Source organism: Ochlerotatus camptorhynchus, unplaced genomic scaffold (genome assembly GCF_037179485.1).
Source record: "Ochlerotatus camptorhynchus isolate MF236.1 unplaced genomic scaffold, CSIRO-AGI_Acam_v1.1 ptg000698l, whole genome shotgun sequence".
Taxonomy (NCBI): domain Eukaryota; kingdom Metazoa; phylum Arthropoda; class Insecta; order Diptera; family Culicidae; genus Ochlerotatus; species Ochlerotatus camptorhynchus.
In genome coordinates, this window is record NW_027041174.1 from 57,436 (window position 1) to 69,683 (window position 12,248).

Genomic DNA, 12,248 nt, shown 5'->3' on the forward strand with positions numbered 1-12,248 from the left:
CGTTTTTTCTAGGAAGCATAGCCCAGCACAACCAAAGCTTCAACTTTTGGGTAAACCGATCACTCATTCTATGTCCTTCAAATATCTTGGGGTCTGGTTCGATTCAAAATGCACCTGGAGATCCCACATTGAGTATCTGAAGCGGAAATGCCAACAAAGGATCAATTTTCTCCGAACAATTACCGGAACGTGGTGGGGAGCCCATCCGCAAGATCTTCTAACGTTGTACCGGACAACGATTTTATCGGTTTTAGAGTACGGTAGTTTTTGTTTCCAGTCGGCGGCTAAAACTCACATCATCAAACTGGAACGTATCCAGTATCGTTGTCTTCGTATCGCGTTAGGATGCATGCACTCGACTCATACGATGAGTCTAGAAGTGTTGGCGGGCATGTTGCCACTATCGGATCGGTTCTCGGAATTGTCCCTCAGGCTCCTCACCCGTTGCGAAGTTATGAACCCACTGGTAATCGAAAACTTTGAAAAGCTTCTTGAGCTGAACCCTCAAACTCGTTTTATGTCATTGTACTACGTGTACATAACACAGGATGTCAGCCCTTCACAGCATAATCCTCATCGTGTACGCTTCTCCGACTTCGGCAATTCAGTTAGTTTTGATTTATCTATGACGCGGGAGATTCGTGGGATCCCAGAACATCATCGTTCCATGATTGTTCCGTCAATTTACGCTGCAAAGTTTGGCCAAGTTAATTCCGCAAGATCGTTCTTCACAGATGGATCACTAATAGAGTCGTCCGCTGGTTTTGGTATTTTTAACGAATTTCATAGCGCCTCTCGAATGCTTCAAGCTCCTTGTTCCGTATATGTTGCTGAGCTGGCGGCAATACATTATACGCTAGAAACGATCGCCTCACTTGCACCAGATCATTATTTTATTTTTACGGATAGTCTCAGTTCTGTCGAGGCTATTCGCTCTATGAGGCCGGTAAAGCACTCCTCGTATTTTCTCATGAAAATACGAGAGCTTTTAAGTGCTTTATCTTTAAGATCTTTTGTCATCACCTTTGCATGGGTCCCATCTCATTGCTCGATTCCGGGCAATGAGATGGCTGACTCACTTGCTAAGGTGGGCGCTATGGAAGGCGATATTTACGATCGACAAATCGCCTACGATGAATTTTTCTTCATTTATCGTCAACAGTCACTCGTCAGCTGGCAGAATAAGTGGAGTGAAGGGAGTTTGGGACGATGGCTATATTCGATCATCCCTAAGGTGTCGAATAGTTCTTGGTTCAAGGGGTTGGATGTGGGTCGAGACTTCATTCGTATGATGTCTCGCCTCATGTCCAATCACTATTCGTTAAACGCTCACTTGTTCCGTGTTGGGCTGAAAGACAGCAATCTCTGTGAATGTGGACAAGGTTACCAGGACGCAGATCACATTATTTGGTCTTGTGCTGAGCATCGCGGAGTCAGATCTGAACTGTACGATTCCCTTCGGGCTCGAGGTAGACAACCTAATGTTCCAGTTCGGGATATTTTGGCTAGACGCGATCTGGAGTTTATGAAACTCATATATGTTTACTTTAAGAATATTAACATTAGATTGTAAGTTTTATTAACCTTGTGTTTAGTTTGTATTTTGTACGTGTGGGTTTTTTATGTTTGTTTTCAAGATGAATAGAAATTAGTTCATGTTTTAGGATTAATTAAATATTTGTATCGTAAACCACATTTCAAACCTCCCTCTCCCTTTTCCCATCCAAAAAAAATTGTAAATCCCCACTAACCTCGAGACAACCGCGAGTATCCGGTCCAGCTCCTTTAACTTTAAATATAAGAAATCAATAATGTATAACAAAAATGATAACTCGGCTCTGTAAAGTTTATTCGATTGAGCCTGTACAAATAAAGTAATTAATAAAAAAAAAAAAGTAGGGAGTTATCATAAAAAAACAATTCGCCAGCTGGTATTTTTCGGCGACTTTACAAATAAATACAATCAAACAAAATCATCATGCAGAACTAGAATTTGTTTCACTTCATATTTCACAAAATGTATTTCGAGTGTTATGACATCGTCTCCCGCAAAGTTTACATTTTGACATAGGATTACGTCTCTCGGCAGTCTTGGATACAACCGCTTACTTTGTTTTTCAATAATCAAAATTATTATTGCCTGCCAGCGCTCGAATTTTGGATTTTTTTTTTCGTGAGAGACTTATATCTTTTTGAATACCTCATATTTTTTGAGCCTTCAAAATTCTAAACAATCATCTCTAAAGATGCCTTATGCTTGATACTCTTTCGACTTATGTTTGCATTTCCTCACCGTTTTCGGGTACCCATCAATCGAGGAATAGTCGATGGCTGTTTCTGGTAATTCCTAGGCAATCGAGAAATATTTTTTTAACATTATTTAACTTCCGGGAGTTTTTATTCATTTTTAAACTTCCTGAAGTTTTGTCCAACATTCCCTGGAATTTTCTTCTACCTTACCTTGGAAGCTTCTTCAGCCTTCGCTTGAATGATTCTTGAATTTCCGAAAACTTCAGCAATGTCCTGAGGGGCTCATGCAAATTTTTGAAACGTAAGGGAAATTTCATGAACATTAGAACATTGTGAAATCATTTTAATGGCAGAGTCGATAACTTTTAAAAATTAAACAAATCGGGAAGATCAGTGAACTTCAATGTTGATGTTGCAATAAATTCAAGAAAATTGTAAGAACTTTTAAGAGACTTCGTAATCCTCAAGAAGGTTCAAAGACCTTCTAAGATGATTAGAGATATTCCGGTAGTCTCATTATAATCAGGGAAGTTCCGAGCGCTTCGAGGATACCCAGATAACTCCAAAACAGCTCCTAATTTCAGGAAAATTACAAGAACTTTTAAGGGATTTCGAGGAGTTATGGAATATTTCATTCCTGCATTTCAGGAATGTCCCGAAAACTTCAGGGAAATTTCAGAGTCTTCAGGGATGTTTTCTGAATATCAGGAAAATTTTCTGGATCATTAGAACATCCCCCAGGAATCTCTTTCATTCGGAATTATGTCTATGTTTCTGTTGACTGTTCCGTAAGCGTTCTGACTTCCGACTTTCTTCAGATGTTTCTTCCAATCTACCTTAGGATGTTTCTTTCGTCTTCTCCCGGAAGTTCAATTCAACTTCTCCCAGAAATTTCTTTCATCTTCTTCTGGAAGTTTAACCATAAACCAAAAGTTTTTTTGTTCGACTTCTATTGGAAGGTTTTTCCGTGCTTCTTCTGGCTTTTCCTGGAAATGGCTACTTCTGGAAATTTACTTCCGGTTTTCGAAACTTTTCTGGCTTCCTTTGGATGTGACATCAGAGTTTTTCCGATAGCTTATTTAAATTTTCGCCGCAAGTTTGTCAATTCGTGTCTTGGAAGTTTCCCGGAGGTTTTTCTGATTCTCTCGAACTTCATCCAGGAGAGCTTCTTTCGTCTTTCTCTGGATGTTTTTCAGTTCCATTCAGAAGCTAATTCAAAAATTCCCCGGAGTTTTCTTCCGGAATTTTCCGATCATAGTTCAAAGACGAAAGAAACCTGTCTGTTCTGGCTGTTCTGGATTTTCTGGCTGTTCTGGCTGCTCTGTCTGTTCTGTCTGTTCTGTCTGTTCTGTCTGTTCTGGCTGTTCTGTCTGTTCTGTCTGTTCTGTCTGTTCTGTCTGTTCTGTCTGTTCTGTGTGTTCTGTCTGTTCTGTCTGTTCTGGCTGTTCTGGCTGTTCTGGCTGTTCTGCCTGTTCTGGCTGTTCTGGCTGTTATGTCTGTTCTGGCTGTTCTGGCTGTTCTGGCTGTTCTGTCTGTTCTGTCTGTTCTGTCTGTTCTGTCTGTTCTGTCTGTTCTGTCTGTTCTGGCTGTTCTGTCTGTTCTGTCTGTTCTGTCTGTTCTGTCTGTTCTGTCTGTTCTGTCTGTTCTGTCTGTTCTGGCTGTTCTGTCTGTTCTGTCTGTTCTGTCTGTCTGTCTGTTCTGTCTGTCAGTCTGACATTGCTCAAATAATAATCAAAACCGCTACAAGCTGGTCGAAAATGGGCCAATTTGCCCTAAACGGTAGTGCCTTCAATGCTTCCGATGATGATGCTTTCATTTCAACACTACCACCACCACCGCCGATCGAACCAAACTTTCCGGTTTCGGAAGTGGAGGATAAATTCATTTTCTTCGCTCGAAAGCCCAACGCCTATCGTCGTCATCATCGCCGGTCGTTGGCAGGAAAAAGGAAAACGATCCGATGGGGAAGCTATCAAAATTGCAAAATCAGCGTGTCATAAAGGCTTATTTGCTCGCCAATTTGGCACCGCCATTGCTGGGATGAGAAAACAGCGGGTGATCCCCGTTGCTGCTGCGGCAGACAGACAGATGAAATTTCGATGTCGGAGAGGGGGCTGGCAGAAAAAGCGAGAAGAATAAGCTTTCATATCTTCCTTTGTGCAGGTTTACGGGCTTCGAACAGATGGTTCAACCTGTTGTATTTATCTGATTGACTCTATAATAGAGTGGAATTTAGTTTGTTATTTCTTTGAATTGCAGATTGGAGTAAAATTATTCCAAAAAATCAGCCAGTGGTCAATTTACCCTCGACTTAATAATAATTACATGGACTGTATAGGGCTGGACAAGCTACGAATGTCCCAAGACTATATTAAAGAATCAATACAAACCATTTTTGAGCCATTTTCTTGACACACTTAAAAATAACAAATTTTACACGAGACACCTTTGACATTAAGGATGAGACGTAAACAATCATGTCATGTAAAATTAAGTGCTCCGAGACTGAAAAATTCGTTACTTAATGAAAAGTACGTTTGATTCAGGTGAATTTCATGTCTGTTATGGCTTAAATTAATTTCTAAATTGACGCTCTTGTGTCAATCTCAGAGCACCTCAATTTACATTAGTTTTCCTATGTTGTAGCATCTTGCTAAATCTACTTTAAAAAGCCTCAATCAAGATAGGAAAGGATTCAAAAATAGGCTGTATACAGTTTTTGATAGGTTTTAGTCACCTTCACCGAGACAGTTTTATGACCAATTATTTTTATTCCGTTTTGGGTATATTCATCACTGCGACCATTACTTTGATCTATTGTGATTTATTCCTTGATTTTGTTTTCCGTCGATCTTGTTTTCGAGTCGAGGCTTGCCTAAACTCCTCGAACTCAGATTATTCCATTTAGATGCTCATTCATCGTGAGCTAGTTCATCCCTCACATATAAAGAGAAATGATGTCAAATCCAAAGAGCTCAAAAGAGCTCGAGCTCAGATTGATGCTCAAGCTGGACTTCCACAAACACTCATCACGATGAGTGATGCGGGGTTCGTTCTTGAGTGAGACGTGAATTAAATCGGCTCTGCTCACCTAACAACATTTTGAGCTTCGGGATGGGCTCGGTGAAACCGTAAATATAGAGCTTCGTTATGCATTCGGAGATAGCATGATCTTTGATTGATGCACGGTTCTTCCATTCAATATTACGATGCATAACAATACATTCAATAGACTATAGAACCATTCCTAAAGAACGTATTATTTTGAGAGATTGATATTTTTTTTAACTTGAGAACCACTTTTTGGGTTACTCAAAATCAGTCACAAAAATCTGTGATTAGTTGATAAACGAAATTATATTTCTGACTTCTGACTGATGTGCGAGGGAAAAAGTAGTAAAGCACTAATTACTCCGTTGATGGATTATCCCTTGGAGATGTTTTCGTATTATCTTAAGAGGAAGAGGAGACAACTGGCATCTTACCCTTTTATCTCTATCTCTATCTCTATCTATATGCATTTTTATCTCTATCTTACGCACTACAAATCAGCCAATCACGAGCTGGTTCGCGTTTAACAGAAAAGTGGGTCGTTTTCGCCCCCCTCTTCTCTTAGGTATTCACCTGTTGTCTTTTAACTATAGTCGTTATATTCATAGTCTGGTGGATATAATCTCGGGAACCAATTGAGCTGTCAAATAGCGGAACCAATCGAGCAAGTCACGAAACGGCTGCCAAAAGGGCCACTAGAGAGGCTACACTAACTTGCACTTATTTTTGCTATCTTCGCTTTTTCACTAGAGCGCAAGACTAGCGCACATATCGATCGCTCACCGTTGGAGGAATTACATAATCTTCTGCTTTCCCACTTTGCACTAAAGTCGCGGACAAGCATTAAAAACCCACTTTGGGACCTTGGATCAAGGAAATTTGTGTTTCGTTTTGTCGTGCACAATCGACCGTGTATTCACGCTGTGAGTTGAGTTTGGACTGATTGTTTTGATCGGTTGACCAATACTGATGCAACATTTGACTTTTTCGCTCCACAGTGCTTAAATGGTGTCAAGTCAGGTCCTGATTAGCCTCCCAAAGTTACAACTCATTCGGTTAGAAAGAAGTCAACCCATTTGAAGTTTACATGTAAATTACTATGGAAAATCTCATTTTTTGTTCATTGCCTTCTAGTCTTTTTCCATATTAAGCTGCGAAATAATTCGATAGCCATTCTTATAGAAAATTTTCTCAGCTACAACTTTGCTGAAGATTGTTTCTATGTAAAACGAGACAGGAAAAAGTTATTAATTATTTAAGAGATTGATAAACTTATGACATGATCAAGCAGCTGCTCTGTAGGCAACACTGTAATTTGCAGTGTGACATAGTAGCCATGATTTTTGTGTCCTATTCAACGCGCCAGAAACACCAATGTTGCCTGCTGAGCAGTTGATTGAGCATGATCATAAGACATCAGCGCATCGAACCATTGATAACTTTCGATCCTTTCATTTAATCAAAAAGTGGTCTTCAGCAAAGTTGTAGCTGGAAAAATTCCCTACAAGTACAATTGAAAGCTTTTGAAGCAGACCGATATGGTGAATTATTAGATAAACATGAACACAAATCTTGGTTTTGCCATAGTAATTCCCATACAAACTTCGAATGGTTTGTGCCATCTCAGTTTCTCACCAAATGGGTTCAAATTTTGAGAGATTAGTCAGGATCCGATTTGGAATCGTTTAAGTATTGTGGAGCGAAAATTTCAAATTTTGCATCACTCTATTGACCACTGACCTCTCATCGATTGGGTGATCAAGTGTAATACTGGTGTTTGTACAATGGTATTCGTTATTACTCTCTCTATTAGGAATAGTAAATAAGCCGTAACCTTAGGGAAGGTTTGGCAATCTTTGACTTAAATATATATAATTTAGATTTAGGTTTACGGTAAGGCCTCAACATTCCGGTCATCTTTGAAATAGACCTATCATTTCAACACTAATACTAGTTCACTCAATCACTTGAATAGTGCATCTTCTCTTGCTAGTGGTATCTGCGTCGCCTGAGAGGATTGTTTACTTGACTCTCTGTTCAATCGGTTGATCTTAACAGCGGCGATGCAGTAGATAGATTGAGTGCGTTGACCTGGTTTCTACTGACATGAGCCTCGAGCCAGATCTCGATTTTACTAGGTGATTTGCAGCCTTGAACAGCCCTAGATTGCAGCTGCTAGAGGTATTCCGGGTACCAACGTGCCCAGATTCGGTGGAGATGGCGCTGAGTTTGTTCCCAATGGTTGAGCCGGTTTTCGGGAATGTTGACCAATGTTGCTTCGGGAACGGATTGGAGGTTGGAACCTACCAGGAAATGACCAGGGGTCAGGGCTTCCAGGTCCGATGGTTCTGAGGACAGGGGCGTTAATGGTTGCAAATTGAGGCACATCTCAACCTGCGCTAGTAAGGTAAGCATGTCCTCGTAGGCAAGATTCGTATTGCCAATTTCCTTAAGGAGGTGGGTCTTAGCGGACTTCACCGCAGCCTCTCCGAAATGAGGTGCACGTGGCGAAATGAACTTCCACCGGATCTCGTGGTTTGCGCACCAGGAAAGGATATGATTTCGATCAGGGGCGTCCTGCTTCAGCATTTGGTACATTTGCTGCAAGGCATGTGAAGCTCCTTTGAAGGTTGTGGAATGCAGCTCGGTAATCTTCCTCCTTCGAGCTATTAAGCGACGCAGTGCGGTGACGAATGCGGCAGACGTAAGATCGCTCACAAGCTCAATGTGGACGGACCATGTGGAAAAGCAGATGAAAATTGCCACATACACCTTCGTTGGACCTCGCTTCCGGACTGCCACGGGATGCTGGTAGATCTGCTACTGTTTGCTGAATCAATTTCGGCTTGCTACGGAAGCAAGATATGCATTGATGGTACCGTTCCGATTCAAATTTCGGACGATTCAAATTTCGGACACTTTCATTTTTAATTAAATATTACATCCAGTTAGAAACAAAGTAATAATGTTAGATGATCGTGGAGGGCACTAGTCAAAAAAAAAAAATTAAAATTTACAAGACATGTGGATCATATTCGACCGAGATAATCAACTTTTAAAAGTGTCCGAAATTCGAGTTTAAGTGTCCGAAATTTGAATCGGCACGGTACGTGCGTCTGACGAGGTTTCGTTCGCCCAGAATCCAAAATTTCTGGCGGAGGGTAGCCAACATCAATTGCGGCTAACGAATGTTTGGCGCTTAGGATGATAGGGTGTTTTTTAAACTCAGGTAGTTTGGCATTGTCGAGGCGTCCTTCGACGCGGATCAATCCGAATTCATCAACGTAGGGCTTCAACCACTTCAACGAACTCGATTTCGTTACGTTTGTGCGAGCGACAAGATCGTTTTGCTCTTCTTGGAAGCTATTCAGCTGCGCTAGTCGACAGAGGACTCGGTCAGCCGAGTGGAGTTCGTCGGAGTTGAGTGACTCAGTTGACCTTTTGGGCGCACCTGGATTGATTGCATTCGAACGACGAAGAATTGCACGGTCTCGAAGAGCTTGAAGAAATCGCAACCACCATGCGACCATACGGCGAAGTTTGGAAAAGCTGGAGTATTTGGAGAACAAATCTTCGTGGAATGTGCTTGTGGCATTCTTGAGACACTTCTGTTGTTTCTTTCGTTGGTAGCGCTCCTGCAGGCCAAAGTTCAGGTGGAACCTTTAACCAGGATGGACCATCCCAACACCTTGCCTTGGGGAGAAGTTCAGTTAGATCTAATCCTCTGGAGATGTCGTCAGCGGGATTGTCAGAACCAGCTACGTGATTCCACTCATCGACTGGGGTAGCAGATTGGATTTGGCTCACACGGTTGGCTACAAAGGTTTTCCAACGTCCAGGTGATGATCGGAGCCACTGTATCATGGTGGTCGAGTCCGACCAGAAGAAGGCCGGTGGAACCGTTTTCAACGATGAAGCGACTTTCTTGTACAACTGCGTGGAACGATGAGCTGCGCATAGCTCCAGTCGGGCTATCGTAAGGCGTCCTACTAGGGGCGAAACCTTGGACTTGGAGACCAGTGTGGACCTCTTTCCACTCTTGCTGCAGTTTTGGAGGCAAAGGTTGGTCCCAATCATAGCGTTCGTTGTCAGAGGATTTCAACGCCCAGCAACACTGCATGAAGAGCTTCGCTTTCATAACAGCGGGACCCACAAGTCCCAACGGATCGAAGATTTGAGCCACGTAGGACATGATCCTACGCTTGGTGAGAACAGCAGCCGGAACGGGTAACTGTACCTTGAACCGAAACATGTCAGTCCCGGGTTCCCAGATTAGACCGAGAGTGCTGACGGATTAAAGATCTTGCAGGTCGTGCCGATGGAGTTCGAAGCCCACTTCTTCATTGGGATTCCAGCAGAATCGAGCATCGCTGATACTTCACGTCGAATTTGGATGGCTGACTCGACATCATCGACACCTGACAAAAAGTCATCGACGTAGAAGTTCCGCACTGGTTCCGCAGCGGCAGGGAATAAGTGACCTGCATAATTAGCCAATTTTTGGAGAGTTTTGGTGGCAAGATACGGGGCAGAAGCAGTGCCGTAGGTCACGATCTGCAAATCGTAGGTAGCTATCGATTCGGATGCATCCTTGCGCCGTTTGATCCTGTGGTACGGTCGGTCTGCCTTGTGGAGAAGCATCTGACGGTACATCTTCTCGACGTCACCGTTGAGTGGAATGGGGTAGAAGCAAAACCGCATGACGAGCGACAGTAAATCATCTTGAACGACTGGTCCGACAAGAAGTAGGTCGTTCAAAGAATAGCCCGATCCTGTCTTACACAATGCATCAAACACTACTCTCGTCTTGGTAGTGGTACTCGAGAGTTTGAACACGGGATGATGCGGAAGGTTGCAGTGCGGCATCGTGTTGTCCACAGGTTCGTCGAGCCGTACCATGTGTCCGAGACGCTAATATTCCTCCATGAATTGGTTGTAAGAGGATTTAGTGCTGGGATCACGCTCGAGTCGGCGTTCCATGCTGAGGAATTGGCGTTCGGCAATGGATTCCGAATCTCCCGAAACGACTTCCGGATTGTCCGTTTTTGGTAGACAAACTACGTATCGCCCCGTAGGATCTCGGGTTGTGGTTGTCACGTAGAGTTCTCCACAGGCCTTCTCGGTAGCGGAATGAACGATTTGGTTCGGAATCGTCTCAATCTCCCAAAACCTTTGGAGAGTGGCATCCAGAAGTGCATCATCAGTGCTAGACATTACCATCGTGTTAGAGGAATCTTGAGAAGTTGAACCACAGAATTCTAACCAAAGTATGTCTAGATAATGTGGGGTAGGCCTGGACCTAGATAGAGCTTCTTACCGGTATGTTGGTCCCAATACACTTCACCACCGATGACTAAGTCGATCTTGTTGGGAATGTGGAACTCAAGATCAGCTAACTACACGTTCGGAAGGTTCCATGAAGTAATCTGCACGTACATGATGCGTAGATCAGCAGTGGGATGCTCGATCACGAGGAATTGGAGTTTCGTAGAGAATGATCTGACTCTTGACTGGATTGTGGTGACTACTGCACGCTTGATCTTCCGGTGGGATTGTCCGATTCCAGCTACGGACACATCAACCTTGGATTGGGAGCTGGAGAGCAGATTCGCAAGATCCTTAGACATGAAATGCGACATGGAAGTGGAATCCAGTAGAAAACATGTCCGTGATCGTCGACGATTTGGAGAACGACTGTTTCAAGGAGAACCGTGCTAGCGTGGGACTGAACCGACATGCTTATTTGTTGGAATGAGGTAGACGGTCCTGGGGCAGTCAACATGGGATGAACTTACGCCGTTTCATGGGAATTTGTCATCACGGCGGGGGTGGACGAACTCTTACCAGACTGGGATGAATCATGCAGCAACGTATGGTGCCGTTCTCGACAGTTTCGGTAGGAGAACTTCGAGGAGCAGTTTCTGGCTTGATGACCAGTTCGGAAGCAATTCCAATACAGTTTTCGTTGGGATCCAGCTCTCTCCTCTGGCTGACGGGCAATTTGGCGAAAGCTTGACACTGGAAGAAGAAGTGTCGTTCTATTCAAGCGAAACAAGAAGGCAAGTTTGGCCTGCTATAAGATGCAGCAGCGTTGGCAGCGACCTTGGGTTGAGTGTACTTCTTTATAGGAGGAAAGTTGCCTGCCACCTTTGCTTGAACCAGCTGGGAGCGTTGCAGTAGATCGGATGCTACGGATTTCAGGATTCGTACACGCTGGTACAGGAATTCAACAAGGTCGTTGTACTTGACGTCGTCTTGCTGGCTGGTCTTTTCTTCGCACGCACGAAGAGTAGCTGGATTTAGCTTGTAGGACAGGATGTTTACGACGGGGTGTCTCAATGCTCGACAGGTTCATCCAACTTGGCCAGGGCCTTCACGTGCCAATATAGCTTCTATAGGATCTTCTGACCACATTGGCACAAGTCGCGATATGTTTTAACTCTCGTCCCCTCACATCGATTTCGGAGGATCCCACAGACCTTGACGTCTTGACCCCAGAGCACTTCTTAGTTGGAAGTAGTCATCAAGCGGTTCCTGTTTTGAATTGGAAGGAGACAGCTGATAATCACTTGAATCACTGGGAATTGACCCGAAAACGTGTGCAAAAATGTGGTCACGTGCATCCAAGAGTTGCACTCCAGCTGTCGCCATTGATGTCGGTATCATCGTCATCATTAAGGAAGACAATTTTCCACCAGCAAACTGGTCGGAAAATCGTGAAGCTTAACCTCGTCTAAAGAAGTCGTGCTCAAATCGCTTTACTTTCGTCGTCGAAACCTGCATCAACCAACTAGCCAGGCAGAGCAACCCACTTTGCGTATTGCACAGGTAATTGCACGTCCAAGTATACAGCCATTCCATAGCAGAACGATATAGTGGTTCTCAGAATTTCGTTAAAATTGGTAGTTTTGTTACAATAACGGGAAGAATAGGGAAAAGTGACCACT

The 12,248-nt window shown here is 43.3% G+C and overlaps 1 protein-coding gene across 1 annotated transcript; it reads right to left on the reverse strand.

Annotated features, from left to right (window-relative positions):
* Positions 1-7,476: 7,476 nt before the first annotated feature.
* LOC135714711 (uncharacterized) lies at positions 7,477-7,899 on the reverse strand. The gene has a single exon (XM_065238105.1). The coding sequence runs from the start codon at positions 7,897-7,899 to the stop codon at positions 7,477-7,479; it is 423 nt and encodes a 140-aa protein (XP_065094177.1).
* Positions 7,900-12,248: the final 4,349 nt, after the last annotated feature.